At 33.9% G+C, this 21,256-nt stretch overlaps 3 protein-coding genes across 3 annotated transcripts; 2 read left to right on the forward strand and 1 right to left on the reverse strand.

The window, feature by feature from the left end:
- Positions 1 to 4,548: 4,548 nt before the first annotated feature.
- Positions 4,549 to 5,307, reverse strand: LOC103417680 (late embryogenesis abundant protein At1g64065-like). The gene has a single exon (XM_008355839.4). The coding sequence runs from the start codon at positions 5,213 to 5,215 to the stop codon at positions 4,664 to 4,666; it is 552 nt and encodes a 183-aa protein (XP_008354061.1). The 5' UTR covers positions 5,216 to 5,307; the 3' UTR covers positions 4,549 to 4,663.
- Positions 5,308 to 16,839: 11,532 nt separating this feature from the next.
- LOC114825534 (late embryogenesis abundant protein At1g64065-like) lies at positions 16,840 to 17,415 on the forward strand. The gene has a single exon (XM_029104270.2). The coding sequence runs from the start codon at positions 16,840 to 16,842 to the stop codon at positions 17,413 to 17,415; it is 576 nt and encodes a 191-aa protein (XP_028960103.2).
- Positions 17,416 to 20,378: 2,963 nt separating this feature from the next.
- LOC103417701 (late embryogenesis abundant protein At1g64065-like) lies at positions 20,379 to 21,014 on the forward strand. The gene has a single exon (XM_008355860.1). It carries the CDS (start codon positions 20,379 to 20,381, stop codon positions 21,012 to 21,014), a length of 636 nt encoding a protein of 211 aa, XP_008354082.1.
- Positions 21,015 to 21,256: the final 242 nt, after the last annotated feature.

The raw sequence follows: 21,256 nt of genomic DNA on the forward strand, positions 1-21,256 counted from the left end.
GTGCTTATTATATTGTAGTAAATATGCAATTTTGTTGGTTATTCTATACTAAAATATATAAATACAGATATATATATATATATATATTTGTTAAATATTTTTTTTTTAATTTTGAAAAATAATTTATCACGGGCATTAGCTGTGGTTAATTAGTAATCGACAACGGTCATAGCACGTGGTGTTAGATCTCAATCTACCACGGGTATAATTCGTGGTTATATTGCAGTTGACAACGAGCATAGCTCGTGGTAGAAAATGAGACTTTTTATCACATCCAGAATACTAACGGGCACAGTGTCCGTGGTGGATTGCAATTTATCACGGGCATTCACCGTGATAGATGAACTTTTTTCTTCTAGTGCCGATAGATCCACACATCACATGGCGTGGTCCCCTGATGCGAATTAACCAAGCAGGACCACCCATGGGCCACACTGATACATGGTGCCTTCTTATCACCACATATCATAAATCAACCCCCATGATTTGCATAGTAAACACATATGTTTCTTCCCACGTATCAACTAGCTTTGCTAACACACACCCTCCAAAGTTTCTAAGAACTCCCGAGCCTAATCCAATTTATAAAAGCATGAACAAATGATAACTCACACCAATAATGGATATTACTAAGCAACAAAGCGACTAATTACAAATTATAAACATGCCTAGCATAGACATAATCTTAGTACAACTTATAATGCCAATAACAACACTGATGCAAGGCAATGGTAATTTAAAAGAAACTGGGTGATGAGTTGAGTAAGGTGAAAACAACACTCGTCTCTCCCCATAAGCTACATAAACAGCTGTTTTCATCAACCAAGTTAACGCTCACTTTTGGATGCTCAAAACTGAACCAAAGGGTACAAAATTAAGAGAGTTTTGAAGCTCGTTTTGTGTACTTTAAAACCATTGAAGATTTGTAGGAAACAGAGCTCTAGATTGAAACTTATGCCAGGTATAATATGGGGACCCAAAACTGGAAATGCAGAACTTGTTGCTATCTGGCTGCTCTGTGATTCAACTTTGGACATGATTTTTTGTCAATCAAAACTCAACAGAACTTATTGAAATTAGATGGGTTTAATCATGGACATGCCTAGTTTCCAAATACATAATATTGGACCAAAAAGGAATCACAAGGACCGGGAAATCAAGAGCTATAGTAAGCCACTTGTAATAGTTTTTTTGCAGTAAAATAAGTTTTCTGAAATTTTTGGAACCCATACTCGTTTTATTCAAATTACAACTTCAGAACACTTCCATACACTCCATAAATCATGGTTCAAACCTCTATCTATATTATACTCAACTATTAGCAAGAATTGACCTATGAACCCAAACCCAAGGACATGATATTTGATCAATACACCCAAAAAAAAATTGAAAGTAACGAGAATTTCAATTACTACCTTAGCCTTGTGATGTTCAAAACCTTGTACATGTATACATAACTAAAATCTAGGAAACAGCCAAAGTCTTACATATATTTTTCATCCAAGTAAATAGTACAAATTAAAGCATTTGAACACAGATATATGCACACATGTCAATTCGTCAAAAGCATATATGAATATTTATCCTTTCCAATATATATGAGAAGTTATAATATCAAATGGGTTTCAAACAACAACAGTAGTCAAGTATATCATTACAAGAAAGAATATTAATTGGCTAGCCACACATCATATTATAATTCCACGAAGACTCATTTATTTATAATGAAAACTAAATATTTGGCAACAGAAGAAAATTGAAAGCTTACCCATGAAAATCGACATGAGTGGACACTAATCCAGAAAAATTCACAAGACTGGGTGTTCATAAGAATCGATAATTGGGAGACCAATAGGACCAATGATTCAAACAAAATATAGGCGTAATCCCTATAGAGAGCCGATGAGCTTAACAAACGTGGATATATAATTATATATATAGACTAGCAGTTGGAATATTCTATGCTAGAGAACAAAAGTGGTTGATCATCACTCATCATGCATCATACATAGTAAGTAGTAACCACACATTATCAATACTTTCGTCTCCGTCAAATACTATGTATAATTCCTGAGTTCAATATAGCATTTGAATTGGTCTACAATCATTTCGATAATCTGTGTACGGTAGTTACTAGTCCATTCACCAACACATAAACTGATTCGGACAAGACATAATTAATTTGGGTAAGCTAGATCAAAATGAATAACAACTTCAATAATAGATAATTCAACAAAATAATGGGTTCAGTTAACAACCGCAACCAACAGATCACGTATATGCATTTATTTTCAGCTTCTTGTACATTATGATAATTACTTTACATTGTTACTCAGAAACACCTTGTTTGATGCTACTTCAAACATGCATAGCTTCATTTGCAAAATTCAAATAACTAAGCATTCATGCATCATGGTATTTCTCCCAATCATATTCCTTGGTCCAGGTTGTTAACCTAAGCTCTGATACCACTAAAAGTTGTCACGCCTCGATCCCAACATACGTTCAGGATCGACACGTGACATCATCAGATAACCATATATCTAACATACCCGCCTTTGGGATAAGTACCAAGCACATCCCATGCCTCGAATTGCTTAGTAATTTGTTGTACATTTTATGGCTGCATCTAACCTCCTGTTAGATTGCTTACGTACCCTTTATAGAGATCAAGTTATTCGTAGTTCGTCTATTTAATTTAATTTTGTCTTTCCAAGAACCCACAATTACCAATATCCACTAACCAAATCTATTCAATCACAGCCAAAATTCCATAACCTTTAATTAGCAACCTAAACGATTTGTACTCATATTATTGAAAACGGGACTTGAATTTCCAAATTCGATGTCCGAAACCCACATTCTCTGCCGCACATATTTTTATTTTGTACACTAGGTTGGAGTGCAAAATACATTTTCAAAGTGCTAAACACACTACTTATAATCAAACTACTAATCGTTTCCCTTTCTTTTGGTGGTTTTCTTCGAGTTACCGAAAGTCATGCTGCCAAGCTATAATAACAAAAATTCTAACTTTAATAAACTCGTGCTCGTCATGGAGGTATTATGTTCATTAATTAATTATTAATGAACCATGCAAAAACTAAATGCACTTCACCATATTTTTCTTGACATTACATTATTTTGTCAGAGAAATCGATCAATTATTGGGCTTACACAGGATGATATATATCTCCTTCATGTAAATGGTAAAAGACTCTCTAACTTACTGAGCATAATTGGAATGAACAACTGAAAAATCGAACAATTAATTTCTAGACCCTCACATCCAAGAAAGAAAACAACGAAAGGAAAAAAAATAGAATGATCACCAACCCAGATAGTTGAAATTATCAATATCAAGTGAATTATGCAACAAATGATCATCATACTAAAAATCTAAACAAATTAATTTGAGAGAAAAGTGAAGGGGAATGGAAGAATTGCCTACCTCTTGATTTTGGAGGGAAAGAAACGCAACAGGGAGAGAGGGACATAGTAGCAGATTAGATTAAGGAACCCAGGACACTGATATGGAGATATTTGTGGGAAGTTCTCCCCTCCTTCCTCCTAGAAAAAGCGAGCGATCCCCCCCCCCCCCCGGCTTCTTTTCCTTCTCCTTTTTTTCTCTTTTCCTTCTTTTCCCAATGGTTCTCCAACCCCCCTCTCATTTTCTTTCTTTTATTATTAATATATATATATTCTATCATTAATGTTTTAAATCTAGTGATATTATCTTTTCCCTCTACTTTGAATAAAATAATTGATACTTGTTTTGGAAAAGTTTTCTAGTTCCAAGTTCCAATTTTCACTATGCATGTACCCAGTTGTTTGTAATAACTGGATACGTAATGAATAGTGAAATTCCGGGGACGGGATTTCACAAAAAATGTCTCTAAGATTTGCATAACTTATCACTTTGGCCCTTGAGATCTGAAATCAATAAAAGTGGTCCTTGAGTTTGTCCACCATTAATCATTTTGATCATTCCATGAAAAATTATATTAAGAAAGGACCAAAATGACAAAAATATACTCAATTTAACAAACTATAGGCCAAATGATTTGACAAAAATTGAGGGTATTTTTATCATTTTAGGTTTATTTAATGTAGAATTTTCATGGAAATACCAAAATGATTAATGATGGACAAACTCAAAGACTACTTCTATTGATTTCAAATCTCAATAATCAAAATAAAAAGTTATGTAAATCTAGGAGACCATTTTGCCTAAAAAGCCATTTCTAATCCAACGTCTATTTACATTTGGGCTATATTTTTGTTTTTTTATTTTTCAGAAATAGTGTTCGATATTCATTAAGATAACGGATAGATATTACATAAAGAAAGCGTCTTAAAAAAGCATGATGGGACTCTCACCATTTTTCCTTTCTTTGGCTTACTCACTTAAGTATAAGCATACTAGAATTCATTTTTCTACTAGGAAAAAGTATCTTGAATTAATTTAAAAAGTACATTTTCTAATTGTGCTTGCTTTTGTTGCCTTTCATTCCCCACAAAAAAGCATAAATTACCCTCAACTCCAAATGAATATGAATATAAAAGAATTTATAATCAATATAACACAAGAATCCAAAAGGCATTACAAAAAACAAGGTGCAATACCACAAAGAAAATTAACCAAAACCACATAAAATTTTGATCACTCGCACTTCAAATCCTGGACAGCACGGTTGGCCAAATTAATTGACATGCTGCAGCTCATTTTGCCTGACTTGTTCTTCTTGATAATCTTCATCAATTCAACCTTTCCTTTCAAGGTAGCCTCACTAGTCAGAGGCACAAGACCTGAGTTAATGTCATTGCCAAGGTTTGTGGATCCTGAAAGCTTGTCTGTGTTAATGCTAATGACAACATCGGTTCTTCGTGTGGATCGAGCTCTGGCTCTTCCCTTAGGAATATCAGCGGACCCAATTGCCTGTCCTGCATAGTAGATTGTGACAGTGCTGTTTGGATATTTGAAGTGACCAAAGTTTGTGTTCTTCACTGCAAATTTGGTTACCAAATTCAAACTCAAAGATGGAGAGTTGGAGCTTATGGAGCTGAAATTTTCTGCTGCAACTGTGCCAAACCTGACTTTTGGACCCTTGATTTTCATCACAGTAAGTGAAAAGGCTGTGATGACTATGATCTGAAACACAATGAAAATAGCAACATATGCTAGGCACTTCGTGTTCTTCCCCTCTCCTTTCATTGTGTACGAAAAAAAGGATGAGTGATTTTTGTCTTTGGTCTTGGTTTGGTATGTATCAAAGAATTGCAAAAGGCTCTGAGTTGAATGAGTTGAATGATTTTGGACCAAGAAGCTGCTGTATTTATAAAATTCTTATGGTGTCAGATACGGTAAAAATGTTTAAGAAATTCAAGTGGAGACAGGATTTTTTTATTACATTAATTTCTTATTATCTTTGTTTTTTTTTTCTTTGTTAATATTTCAAAACGTATCTGGAAGACTTTTGACCAACAATTTGCAATGACATTAGACAACCTTTTTTTTCTTTTGGGAAAAACCACAAAAGTTAATCTAACTCTAGCATTAGTGAGAATCCAAGCATTTTATGATATCAAACTTTGTCGAACTATCCTTTGGTACTATTAACTATTTATCCTATCAATTGAAGGTAAATTCTCTTTTTAAAGGGTTGCATATTTGTATTTAAACAAAAATACTACTTTTATCACATTTTTCATATCATATTTGTACCATCATTCTATCCACCATTCTATTAGAGATGTAGTATAGATATGATATGAAAAATGTCGTCCATTAGCAAATTTCATAATTTTATAAAAAGCATGTGATTTCTCATTTTAAAAAAGTATTTGGCTTAATCTTGTTGAGTGAATATACAATTAATAACGTCGTTTAATTGTGCTAAGTAAATCTTTTATTAACAATGTCGAGCTAATTTCATTGCCTTCTCCAAGAGATGCTATAAACATTTGCCAACTATGTTGGCAAAAAACCTAACAAAACTTCACTCTGACAGAATCTTTAAATGAATCTTATAAAGTGACTATTCACTTGCTAAACATTAAAAAAGTTTTAAAAGTCTCAAACTATTCGATTCTTTCTCTCTTTTAATAAGTAATAAATATTAAAGGTTTGTTAAAATCATAGTCTAAAATATCGATATTTTCATCGAAATTTCCGTGTTTTTGGACTACGAATATGTCCGATATCATCAATATTTTAGACCTTGATAGGAACTCTATGTGGTACTAAGTCACTCATGTATCTTACCATGCAATATATAAAGTGTAAAATATTGTACTAATTCATTATATATAAATGATTATGGTGTGTTTGAACTTCTTTTATTAATTACTACATATTTTCTACATTCACAATGTTTGCCAGCTCACTATATAATCAACTTAAATCCGTTAAATCCATCATGCAATGCATTTCCTTCATTTTTTTGTGATAAACTAATAGATAATTGACTAAATAAACATCTTGCAAAGTTTCAATAAAAAATTTCCAAGTTTTTTTTACAATTTCTGTGGTTTTTATTCAATTTTTATCGATATCGATAATATCCCGATATTTCCATCGAAATTTCCGTGTTTTTGGACTATCGATATTTCCGATATCATCAATATTTTAGACCTTGGTTAAAATAGAGTGCTGTTGGATATGTTAAGTTAAACTGACTAGTTAAAATAGTTTTATGACACTATTTACTAACTAATTTAGCAGAAAAATTAGAATTTCTTCTGAGTTGTTGCCTAATCAAATCTCAAAGTTACCTAGCGCCTTGTAGCTCTAAGTTTCGAGTCTTTATTTGACCAAAAAAAAAAAAAGTTTCGAGTCTTTGAGAGATTAACTTCTTGTGGATTTGAAAATAAACTTTAGAATTTGCCAAGTGGGGGCATTTCTCACGTAAAGATTAGATGCCTATTCTTATCTTCTGGAAGAGAAAGACGCCTTCAGAATAATACAGCTAACGACATAAACGTGGGGCGCGCCCAATTACTATATTATCTTCTTCTATAAACAAAGGCAACAGCCGAAAAAGGATTCACCAACTCAAGGCCGTCTTGGTGGAAAGGTCCGCGACTATTATATATCTATATTATTAAAAGAAGAGGACTTGTCAACTTTTTATCTCATTTTCTTCCAATTTTGCTCTCACTTTTGAATACACCATGTTGACATTAGGAGGGCAAAATAGTAATTTTGTATCTTTTGAACTTTTTCCCCTTTTCTTCCAATTTTGCCCTCACTTTTGAATACATAGTGTTGACATGAGAAGGGCAAAATAGTAATTTTGTATCTTTTGAACTTTTCCCTTCTTTCCTATTTTGCCCTCACTTTTGATGCACAATATTTATATAAGGAGGGCAAAATAGTAAGTTTATATCGAAATATTTACATAAGCTAACAAATATGCACTTATTAAGAGAAATTGTCCCACCATCATTTTTTCACACACGTAAGTGAAATCATGATATTTTTTGGATAGTTTGAACGAACTGAAGTGGTTGCGCTTGATGAGAATGTAGGAGGTGGGTGGTTTTTCTCCTTTTTACCTATTTTGCCCTCATTTTTGATACACACTATTGACAAAAAGGAGGGGAAAATAGAAAAAAAGGGGGAAAAAGTTCACAAGGAGGCTTCTCTTAATAATAGTATAAAAAAAAATATGCACTTATTAAGAGAAATTGTTCACACACACACAAAGTGTGTGCTCGTTGCTAGTATATATGAAGCAGCCGTCTTTGTAGACTGTCAACACAGCGTTAATTTGGAGGTTATATAAGTACGGATTGTTGGGTCCACTTATTATTGAGTATGAGAAAACTGAAAGAGAGCAGGTAAATGGTATAAGTGTTGGTTTTTTGTTTAATTATGTAATTAGTTAATTTTGTTTGTTGTATGTTTGTAATTGAATTGGAAGAAAATAAAAACAATGGTATGTATTTGTCTCTTAATTTAATTTTTAGTAAATTTTAATTTACACGCACACATACATAAATGTATATGATGAAATTGTTGGTTACGTGAAATTTTGAGTTTGTAAATTATTGGAATATATGTAGATTAGGTGAATTTAATTTGTGCATTATTAGTCTTGGAAATCGTGTTGTGAATTTTTTTTTAAATTTCATAACCGTTTATACAATTTTTTATTTTTTTTATTTTTTTGTCGAAAGAAAGATTTTATTAAACTCGAATAAAAACGTTCACATCGGAAGCCAAACTATTTAACAGCCACTTTGGTTCAAACGAATCTCATGTATGATAGAATTGAAAAAACCTTATACTCGTTTAAGAGTTTGTTGGATGTGCATGTAGACGCAGTATGTGTCTTTGCTATCTAACTGATTCTCGAATTGTCCAATTCAGATAGTTAAAAAATGCACTAGTATGTGGTTAGGGTTTGCGGTGAACAAGGCTAAATTTCAATTTTGGTTGTATCCTCCTAATGTTCATCGAGTACATACTAGATATTTATTAATACAAGTCGTGCACTTGAGGAACCCTAAGGAGAGTTGTCGAATTTTTTACGATTGAAAATAGTTGCATGAATTGCAAACCGCAACATAGAATGTGCCCTTTCAAATGGGATAGTATCATTGTCGTTGGCATAAGGGGATGAACAGTCATATATCAACTTGTTATGATGACTAAATTTCTGAAAGCAGGCACAATGGACAAATAGGGAAAAAGTTGCACGATAGATGTCGTGACGAATATTTGTATGGGATCGAGACACTTACTGAATTTACAAGCAACCATGTCAGTGTTTAGCATCGGATCAGGTGTTCGTGCGTGAAATATAAAAACTGCGTTTGGATGACATTAGATAAAGTTTGTTATCATTTATATGGAAATGAGATGGTACACACTTACTCGAATTGAACTTATCACCGAGATCGCCCATTACAACATCAACATCTTCCAACAATGGCATAGTTAGTCACCAACCTCCCTTATCTAGTTGCATTAGTGATGATTGAGTGATGAACATAGTGAATGATGATTTCCTAACGCTACTCTCAATATGGACAATGAGTCAGACTCCGAGAAGTACAATAGATTGCTGAAATAAGCTCAGTGATAATTGCACCCCAGTTGTCAAGATTTCTCGGTGCTAACAACTATTGTGGAGTTGATGCACATGAAAGTAGATCGTAATATGACTAATTGAAATTACTATATAATGATGGGGAATGTTAAATGTTAGTTCGAGAAGCTAGACAATTGTCTCAACTGCAATGAACCTAGATATCAAAATAACAAGAAACTGAACGAGGTGCTACATTATTTTCCACTGAAGTCAAGATTACAAAAATTGTGCATGTCGACCCACATTGCTTGTGATAGGAGGTGGCATAAGGACAAACGGGTTGATGATGATGTAATGCTGCACCGGTAGATGACGAAGCGGGAAAAGAATTTGATAAATTGTATCCTCATTTTTCTGTAGAGCCAAGAAATATCAGATTAGGGCTTGTTACCAACGACTTCAATCCATTTGGAAAATTTCAAATGAGAGAAGCACCTAGTCAGTGGTCGTTGTTCCTTATAACTTGCCCCTGGAGGTGTATGAAGAAAGAATCAACGATCATGAGTCTTTTAATATCCGGGCCACGATCACCTAGTGATTCCATTGATGTTTATATTTGGCTATTGATTGATGAGTTGATCGATTTGTGGAAAAAATAGTGTATGGACGTATGACAATTCCACTAGGAAACTATTTACTCAGCAAGCAACAATTATGTGGACAATTAATAATTTTCCAACTTATGGTATGTTGTCAGACTGGAGTACCAAATGTTATATGACATTGCTCTACATGCAATGAAGACACCTTGTCCTTTTGGCACGTAAGGAATGTATGCTACTTGGGCCATCGAAGATGGCTCCCCTAGGACCACGAGTGGCATAGCGAGCCTCAAGCATTTGATAGGAAAACAAATTTTGGGCCTAGACCAAGGGAATGGTCCGGAGGTAAGCTAGAGATCACTAATTAGTTAAATGAGCCGATCAGTATTGTCCAAGTTGAATAATCTCCAATTCAGGAAAGACCGACCAATGGAATGACTAAATTGGATGGAAAATAGTATATTCTTTTAATTGAAATGCTAGTCAAAGTTGAAAATCAAACACATTGTGGATCCTACGCATATTGAGAAGAATGTTTGGGACAATGTGGTGGGAACGACTCTACCTATTGAGGGAAAATTGAAGGACACCATTAAGAATCGTATTGGCATGAAAGAAATGGGGATAAGGCGCAACTTGTTAGTGGAATGTGTCAGTGGTACATATTAAGAAGGGACACACCAATTGTACCTCTAAGCCAGATGGCAAGAAAAGATTCTTGAAGTGGTTGCAAAGTGTGAATTTTCCAGATGGGTACACTAGCAATATATCAAAATGGACTATGGCACATTGCCAAGTTTGAAAAACCATAACTGTTATGTGTTACTACAGAGGCTCTTTCCGGTTGGTGTTTGTTCCTACTTAGACAATGAGGTTGTTGAGACGATTGTATATTTGTCTCAGTTCTTCCAGCAACTATGTGCTAAAACGTTGCGAAACCCAAATATTTCTCTTTTAGCACCACCCTACAACAAAGAGAACTAAAAGAACAAAGCAACAAACTTTTAACAAGAGTAAGGCACTTGAAAACGAGTTTACAACTCAAATTTGAGTATTATATGTTAAACAACTTCTACTTCTTTTTTGCCTAAGAAATATAAGTATTTATGGCTTACAACTTAAAGTGAGAAATATAAAATGACAAATGAAATAAAATTTAGAATAAAACTCCTAAGGAACTAAAAGATTTCAGTTACTATTGGAAATCTCATAAGCCACAGGAGCACAAGATGGTATCCAATTAAATGTGTAACATTCAGTAGTGTAACAGCACGAATACATGTCTATGTTTGTATTTTACTAATCAAGTTGTCGAGTGTAAGGGCAAGACACCAACTGTAAAACTTCCTTGGAATCTAAGAAATTGGCGAAAGCCTTGCTCAGAATTGTCTCCACCACCATCTGATAAAGTTCATTTCTACCCCTTCCTTGATAAAGGATTGTTTTTGTTGCCTTATTCTTTTACAGATGGATCTGCGCGGAAATGTTTTTCTTATCACAAGACTTGTGTGTGATAAAAACATAATATCTGCACAACTTCTTTATAAAAATTAAATTCATGGTAGTACATTTAAAATGTCATCGTTTGTGTTTTTCTTTTTCTTGTTAAAAAATCATTGTCTTTTTTTGCACACACAATTCAATGTCTTTTTGTTATTATAGAAATTTTTTATTTTGAAATATATTGAAATAATGGGACATAAATTAACAATATTGTCACATTCCGGCCCGGCCTCCCACCACATCCCGGGATCGACTCCACCGTAGCACGATATTGTCCGCTTTGGGCCCCAACCACGCCCTCACAGTTTTGTTTTTGGGAACTCACACGAGAACTTTCCAGTGGGTCACCCATCATGGGATTGCTCTTGCGCGAACTCGCTTAACTTCAAAGTTCCTACGGAACCTGAAGCCAGTGAGCTCCCAAAATGCCTCGTGCTAGGTAGAGATAAGAATATACATATAAGGCTTACATGACCCACTCCCCTGGGCGATGTGGGATGTTACAAATATCTTCTTTTGCAGGATTTTAGGAATTTGTTACATATTGAATTTAATTAGTAAATTAATTATAATAACAATTTGTAAAATTTGAAATTAATTAGTAAATTAATTAAAATTGTAGAAAAGTAGTTTGATCAAATTTCTAAAAGCCTTAGATGTTTGGTCTAAGAAATTCAAAAACCAAGCATCTAGATCAAAATGCCCCTATTTTTAGTAGAAAACCCAGACCAAACACCCGCATTAACATATTGGGAGTCTTAATGAAAAGGGCTTCTCTAAACTTTTTTTAACCAAAAACATCCTCATAACTTTATTTAATAAAAAAGATACAAAAATTTAATGAAAATGACTTCTTCAAAATTTTTCTTAACCAAAAGCATTAGAATAACTTTACTTAATGAAAATGATACAAAGGTTTAATGAAACGAGCTTTTCCAAACTAATATACATATAAAAAATTAAGAGAATAATCATAAAAAAAAAAATGAAGTGGCAGTAATCATCTTTGTGTTGTTTTTTTTTTAAGAATATAATGTTGTATGGATGAGATGTTGCCATTTGTAATTAGGTTAGGTGGTTTGTTAGATTAGTTAGTTTGTTAGGAAGTCTATTACATACTCTTGTAATTACTTCAATATTAAGTCAACAATACAAAAATCCCTTTTACCTTCTTACTTCTCTCTTTGTTCTCTACTACTCTCTCTCTCTCTCTGTCTCATAACTCTGTTTTTTATTTCTTTAATATTAACATGGTATCATAGTCAGTTTGTCTCATGTGTGAAGCCAAACAGTCACACGCACTTCATGTCACCTCGTTGTGTTGTCCACGTGTTAAGCTTGAAAATTCGTCATATGTGAGAGGTCGTATTGAGAATGAATCCCTTATTGATGAGATGAGGGACCTTGCATGAGATTACGTGAGGTTGGGCTACTCTCCATATTGCCAATTGGTTTTATGGGGAGTAGTTGGTTTTATGGAGAGTAGCACAACCTCTCATAAGCCCATACAAGGTCACTCCTCTTATCAATGTAAGATTCATTCTCAACACAATTTTAGTTCGTGCTCTCAGTTTCATGCTGGTTTTAATGGTGGTTATGATGCTCAATACAATTTTAGTTCATGCCAATCAAGCTTAGGTAATAATGCTGATAGTTATAATGGTGTGTATAGAAATTTTGATTCAAGAATCGTGGTAAAGGGAGGTTCCATTACAATAATGGTGCAACTTACAAGTCTTTTCCTCAATTTTCACTTGGAATTCTTGTCTCCCCTCCATCTCCATATCCTAATTCTCTACCACCTAAAATTACTACAAGTCAAATTTCTTTACAAAAGTGTCATCTTGTTGCCCATTGTCCTGCTCAAGCTATCAACTGATCCATTACTCGAGATACAACTTGCATGATAAGCTTCGAGTTTCTGATTCGATGGATTCCATCGAGCAGGACTTTGTTATGGTCAATTCTTTCTCTCATTCCCTTGAATCTTCCCTGCCACTTAATATGAAAACTGAGGAGCAGGCAACTAGTTTAGTTGGTGTGGAAACTTCATAAAGTAGCGGATCAGCTAAATTACCAACATCTTGTCATTCAACTCAGTTACTAGAAGTGCAAGGACCATCTATATTGCATCCTTTAATTAGGCTCCATATGGTACATTAGTTTGCATAGGTTCTTGCAGACATGTCACAGCAAAAGTACAATACAATATTACTTCTAGAATTTTTGGTTCAACTTGTTGTTTTGACCATATAAGAGAAATATATTCAAACTGCTGCACATGAGTTCAGAGGATATGTTTTGCTTTGGTGGAGGTATATTTGATATTCAGTTAGGCTACTATATGGGCATTGTGATAAGGGTGGTGGCACCAGCAACCTCACTCTTCAATTGCAAGGAATACTGCACTAATGTTCTTTGACAATCTGATGAATACTACATTTATGATGATACTGCTTCAACCTCATGATCGGGTGCCCCAATCTTGAGTTTGAGAGGGGATGTTAGAATATAATGTTGTATGAATGAGATCTTGCCATTTGTAATTAGATTAGGTGGTTTGTTAGATTAGTTAGTTTGTTAGGAAGTCTGTTAAAGTGGCTAGTTCACTATAAATACATACTCTTGTAATTACTTCAATATTAAGTAAACAGTACAGAAATCTCTTTTACCCTCTTACTTCTCTCTCTATGTTCTCAGGTACTATCTCTTTCATAACTCTGCTTTCTATTTCTTTAATATTAACATTTTTGTTTCCTTAGCATGGCTGATCAACAAATGGCCCAAATCAAATTTGCGGAAGCCACCAAAGTATCAATTATGAGGAAGCACTAACATGGAAAAGAAACAAATGAGGAGAGGATTAAACTTCTTTCTTGGGTCGAGAACTAATTCTGTCAGGTTTGGTAAAAAATTGGCAAAAATCACCGAAAAAATATGACCTTTGGCAAGCTCGATCTCCCTGAACACTGAGTCTCAATGTGTGGGTCTTGTATTACAAGAAAGAAGGATGTCAAATAAACTCGTAGCTTCTAACCTTCCATTATTTCATTACCGTGTGAGAAACTTATAATGAATCTAAGATTTTTTATTTTTTATTTTTTTATTTATTTTCACAAATAAAGCCAGTAATCTGACATTATACGATTAATTTGAAAACGTACATGTTACCACTGAAATACAAAACAAGAAATTCCATGGTAGGCCATAACTTAAACAAGCCACAATAAAATGTAAAAGTACAAAATGGAACACCTTGAATTACTTTGCCTAGCTCACCATAAGCCAAAATTAGCCTAGTATGCAAAACCACTTAAAACTCAGTAGAGTTCTACTCGGTCTTTGTAGCTTGCTTTTCCTTTGCCTTCTGAATCTTCAACGCCTTTTTCACAATCTTTTGTTCCTCCACCAGAAAGGCCCTAATGATCATTTCCTTGATGGCACTTCCAGACAACACACCTCCTTAAGCACGGTTAACAGTCCTTCGATTCCTAGATAATCTGGACCTCTTATACTCGTAGGCCTCTAGTGAGGGATCCCTTGAATTCTATTTCCAGTAACAGGGCACTTGGGCCCACTTACCCTCTTCTTAGAGCAACTCCACCGTTACTAATAGCCTTAGAGATAGGAAACCTAATCCACTCTTACTTCTCCCCAAAACACTCCAGCCCACTTAGCAATTGGACCCAACGCGAGCAGTTATTGTTCATTGTAGGCCGTTATTGTTTGTTTAAAGGGATTGAGTTGCCTATTGCCCAGGGAGGCCTTCCTACACTGGAAGAGCTCTTAGTGGTCTAGTACACTAGCTTCCTTCTAGGGTTTTGACGATCTTGTGCTGGTTGGATTTGGTGGCTTAGTTGTGTCGGGCGATATATGTGAGACGCTACAGTAGTTTCAGCTATCACTCACTCTGAAGAATCTAAGATTGAAAAAAAAAAAAAAAGAGATTGTTTTTTCCTAACCATTAAATAAACTTATTAAAGTGTTTTTGGTTAAGAATCAAAGTTTTGAAGTCATTTTAATTAATTAGTTTCCCTTAATTTATTTGATCTGTTTAGGTGCAATGAACGTTTTTTTGACCACTTCTTGCTTTATATATACAAGTTTATGCAAGGTCTACAAGGCAATTAAATTGATGTATAATTACGTCCTAACAAATTAAGGGACATTTGAGCCTACTTTTGCGGAAAACACTTTTGCTCATAAGTATTTTTGTTAGAAGTACTTTCCTTAAAGGCAATTTTTGTTAAACTTAAAGTGGTTCTTGCTTCTTGAAGAAGCTTGTAGCGTGTTTTTATTCAAAAAGGCATTCTATGTTCTAAAATAAAATTTAACTTTTCTTGCCAAACATAATCAAAAGAGTTAAATTTAACTTTTCTTGCCAAACATAGTCATAGTCAAAAGAGTCAAATAAACCTTACTTAGTAGTAATACGCTTTGTTCATTGCTCATCTTCACGGCCCAAACAGAAGAAGCTTGCAGAAAACACTTTTAAGGTTAGGGTAACAACATTTTACACCCTTTAGGTCTAGGGTGATTTTCAAATTGGGTAATTAGGTTCTAACTTTTTCACATTACACATTGAGGTTTTAAAACTATATCAATTTCTGCCTTTTGTTTAATGAATTATATGAATCTTTATTAAATTGATGACATGGTGGGTGTGGAACTTGTAATTGGGTTGACATGTAAGCCACATTTGCACCAAATAGACTAAAAACTCATTAAATTAATGGAGAATTAGACGTTCAAATAGGAAAAAAAAAATGTAAATCGATACAATTACAAAACATTAAGGTGCAATATGAGAAATTAAAACCTCATAACCCATTTTGAAAATTATTTAAAGCCTTGAAAGTGTAAAAAATATATAGTTAGTCCTTTAAAATTACTTTTCCTCCCACTCGTCTCTTTAATTTTTTTTAATATTTATGTGCTCTTCTTAATGACACCTCTAACAAAGAAATCAAACTACAACTAAATATTAAAAAATTAAAACGAGAAGTAAAATAATAGAGTTAAAAATACTAAACAAACACACAATACGTGCATTAATTGGAAAGTCAAGCCCAACAAATAGCACTTTTTCTTGGGTCGGATCAGATGCACGAGTCACCGTTCAAACAGAATCGTCACAGATCACCTCAAATTTTTGGGTACGCCTTGTTATTCAAGCCAAGGCTAATTAGTAATTATCAACATTTTTTTGTTGGGTATTAGGTTTTGTTTGTATCTTCTATTCAATTTGGTTTACTTTTTAATTAGTTATTTTCACATTTAAGAACTTTCCATTAACACTTTAAAATTTTAATTATGTACATCAAGTTTTCTTTATTAAATTTTTTTTTTTATAAATTAGTGTACAATTAAATTTTTAGAGTGGGAATAATAATTCTCTAAATTATTTTCCCTTTATTATTATTTTTTAATACTAGAGCGGCATCGTCCTAGCCCCTCTATTCACAAGAATTATCATGTATTTTTCAACACGTTCACTTACTAGAAAAGTAGTACGTCACATATTTTCCTTCATTCTTCCCATTAAATATTCAAAAATTACATGCTTCTTGGGTCGTCATCTAATTGTGTATATATTGGTAGCAACCAACCCCAAATATCACCAAACAAAATATTGCAGAGAACCCCACTTACCTAGACACATCAAATTTTGGTACTCAAAAAACAAACCTGCAGCCATGTTGGAGTCTGAAAGGTTCAAGAAAATTCAGCAGAACAGGAAGTGTTTTGCCTACATCGCTATCTTTGTTGTGTTCCAAATCATAGTCCTGGCCATATTCGGAGCAACGGTGATGAAAATTAAAACTCCGAATGTGAGGCTGAGATCGGTGACGGTCCAAAGCCTAGACTATAGTTCTTCAGGTAGCAATTCACCATTCTTCAACATGACTTTGATTGCTGAAGTTTCTGTGAGGAACAAGAATTTCGGGCAGTTCAAATTTGATCCGACAAAAGCTAATGTCACATTTGGGGGCGTCATAGTGGGGCAAGGTGATCTAATCAAAGCAAGAGCCAAGGCTAGGAAGACGAGGAGAATGAACGTGACGATTGAAGTGAGCTCTGATGGCATATCGGACGGTGCTAAGCTTGGGACTGAGGTGAGCTCAGGGAATGTGACATTAAGCACTCTTGCTAGGGTTAGAGGTAAGGTAACATTGATGAAATTGATGAAGAAGCGCAAAACAGCACAGATGAACTGCACAATGATTGTCAATTTACCGAACCAGCTTGTTTATGATTTGGCTTGTAAATGATGAGCTTGATTTTATCTTTGTTCTTGCTCAGTTTCATTAGCTTGTTTTTTTTTTTTTTTTTTTTTTTTTTGCCTCTCCTTTTTAAATGGTCGTTTCTTTCCTTCTGAGGCGGCGTTTATTGTAGCCTTTTTTTTAATTTTATTCCATGGTCACTATAAAGTTAATAAGAGATGTGTGATTAGGGACATTACAATTTGTTATTGACTTTTTGCAATATAATTTTTTAATCTATTCTACAAAGTTAATTGTTTAAGGAGAAATTAGGTTCTCATCTCTCTTTTTACTAATCCATTGATTAAAACCTTATTCCTATTCAATTTTTTATCAAGGTCCTTAGATATTAATAAAGGACATTAATTATTTCAGTAATAAATATTTTTTATTTTTAAATATATTCATTTAGTGTTACAAATGTTACATTTGGTATATTATATTTAGCCATGCTAAATTTTTATCATATATTTAATTTTTAGTTTGTACCTATTTTCTTTTCAGTTTTAATTTGTACCCATATATTAATTTCTTTTTGTGCCCATATATTTTAAAGTTTTATTTGTATTTGTACCCATATTTTTAAATTTATTTGTACCCATTTTTAATTTTGCTAAATGTACCCATGCTAATTATATGTATTTATTTTATGTTTTAAAATATATCATTAGTTATTCTTTTTTAAATATGTTAATATTATGTGGGTTGGGTACATTATTTTCTTGCTATAAGTTGTGAAGAACAGTGTTACTCTAATATTTATTTTCAAGTATTTATTATATTTTAAAAATATTATTTGAATTTGTTTAAATTTCATAATTTGTGGGACGTTATATGTATAAATGCATGAGTTAAATCTCTTAAATAATGTAAGACCTCGATCAAAATATTTAAACAAACAAGGTTTTAGTCCAACAATTAGGTTGATTAGGGACCGAAACCAAAATGATCCATTATTTAATTCAGATCGTTTAGTTTAAATCATACGATCATCATTAGCTCATCTATGGACCCCACCTCACACACAATCTCTCTCTTCCCTGCCCAAATATCTACATGTCTCTCTCGAACAGTCTGAATTACTCAGTTGGTGAGCTCCATATGTGAGATTTGAAGAGGTTCGTACAAAATAGCTTGAAATTAAGTTCTTAGGGGTGGTTTGGGAGTGAGGTGCTTAAAAAAAAACACCCATGAAAAAAAGCTGTGAGGGTTTTAGGTGTTTGGTAAACTGAAAAAAAAAAGGCTTATTTTGGAAGCTACTTTGAGAATAAGCTGAAATCAAAGGAAAAAGTTGAAGCTGCTATTTGTAGCTTTGGAAAACTGTCTTTTTTTCAAAGCACACGGAGCTACAGTGCTCCTTTAATGAAAAGACCCACTATCAGACTGCTTTTTTTTTTTTTTTCCAAAAGCACTTTTACAAAAAAGTTTACCAAACACTCTGCTGATTTATTTCACAGCCGTTTATTCTCACAGCACAGCCGCTTATTCTCACGACAATTTTTTTTCAAAGCATAGCAATACCAAACTAGCCCTTAATCCCTTGGATTTGCATGATTGGTTTGAGGCCTCTGTTTCTTTCAATTTGTAATTATATAATTAGAAAGGTTAACTACAATATAAACCTTTTAGGTTTGGGGCGATTTTTAAAATAGGTCGCAACGTTTTAGTTTTTTCATATTGCATCCTAAGATATTAAAATCGTATTAATTTATACTTACAGTTTCATTGATTGTATGATAATCATTAAATTGTTAAAGTGGTAATCTTGAGACTTTTATGTATGGGCTAACATGTAAACCTCATTTGTACCAAACTGACAAAAAAACTCATTAATTAATAGAGTATTAGACATTCAAAGAGACAAAATTTGCAAGAATGATGTTAGAGATACTATCTATTTGGACCATATTTTGTAGACTAGATAAGGCTAAAGAGACCAAATTTTTAAACAAAATTTTGGAAACCAAATTATGTGGTTGTTGATGATTGGATTATTACTCAAGCTTTGATTAATGTGCTTATTTTCTCGTGGTGACACATTATTTGGTTTTAAAATGTGGTCTTCCTAGCATTACTCTATGTAGACCATATGATGTGATGATTGATGGTTGGGTTTCTTCTTTAAATCATCAATAAAAGAATCCAACCATCAACCACCATATCATGTGACCTACAAAATATTGTCTAAAACTAAGATCTCTCTAGCATTTTTCAATGTTTAAATTGCTACAATTTTAAAAACCTCATACCGCAATGTGACGAGAGAATTGAAATCTCATGGTCCATTTTGAAAACTTCAAACTTTATAAAATTTAGTTAGCCATAAATAGAACATCCAATCCACTTTATAGCAATAGAAGAAGATAAATGATTTTCACTATCATGTGCACTTCTTTCGCCCTTTTTTCTTATATATGATTAGGATTAGTATCGTATCAATTAAAGAAGAATCAGTAAATAAACATAAAGCAGAGAGAAAATTGAGAGTGTTAAAATCATTACCCTAAAGAAATCATGAAATTGCCTATTTTACGGGACTTGAAAGAATAAATCAAGTTCAGAATAGTTTGCCAAAGTGTTAGGTGATGAGTAAAGTGTACTGTAATAGATCCTTCATCACGTTCTCACTTGTCATAAGGAGATTTAATATCTCATCTCCTGACGGGTCAAAGAAAAAATAAAAAAAGTCCTTCACTTTACCAATGTCATCGATCTTCTAGAAGTCAATAATTTCCACCACGGTTTTGGACGCGTTTGCCGTCTGCAATAAAATACTTTCCTTGAGATCCTCTTTTCCAGGAAGTTCATACCACTAAATAACGCATTGGAAGTGGCCAAACTCCAAACAGTATATATAACAACACACCTCTTCCATCATTTCCACAAAACTCCCTCCACTTGAAAGTTTCAACCTTCAGTACAAAAGCAAATCAATTTCGAATCACTTCTCTATCAGAAAAGAAATAAGAGACATGGCTGAGAAGACACAACAGGCTTATCCTTCAGCCCCAGAAAACCATGGTTACCAAAGAAGTGATGCAGAGTCATTCCTATCCGCCGATGAACTGAAACGCAAGAAGAGAATCAAATTGGCCATTTATGTTGCTATCTTCGTTGTGTTTCAGATCATTGTCATAACTGTGATTAGCCTCACAGTCATGAAAGTTAAGACCCCGAAGGTCAGGCTAGGCAACATCAACGTCCAAGAACTCAACTCCGTCGTGGCAACACCTTCATTCGACACAAAATTCACAACCCAAATCAAGGTAAAAAACCCAAACTGGGGTCCTTACAAATTTGATGCTAGCACTGTCACGTTTATGTACCAAGGCGCGGCTGTTGGGCAAGTAGTTATTCCAAAGAGCAAGGCTGGCATGCTTTCCACCAAAAAAATGAACGTCGAGGTGAGCTTGAGTTCGAGTGCATTAAACGGTTCCAATCTTGGCGGTGAATTGAGCAGCGGGGTGTTGACTCTCAACAGTGCGGCTAAGGTGACTGGAAAGGTTGAACTGATGCTGATAATGAAGAAGAAGAAGTCTTCCACCATGAACTGCACCATTGCATTTGATCTGTCATCCAAGACGCTCAAAACTTTGCAATGCAAATGATAAGACTTTCGAGATGAAGATTATTACTGTTATTTGTTTATTCTTGTTTCTCAGTGTACTCCTTGGATTTGTTGACGCTCTACTTTCTTTTTTCTTTTATATGGTTGAATATATATAGAAACATATGCTTACAAATCATTCCATTCAAAAAATTCTAATAATGTAAGGTGAATATAGTTTTAAACACTTCAAGTATGAGTTGAGCAGCGCGGTGTTGACGCTGAGCAGTAAAGCTAAATTGT

This window comes from Malus domestica, chromosome 06, assembly GCF_042453785.1.
Source record: "Malus domestica chromosome 06, GDT2T_hap1".
NCBI lineage: Eukaryota > Viridiplantae > Streptophyta > Magnoliopsida > Rosales > Rosaceae > Malus > Malus domestica.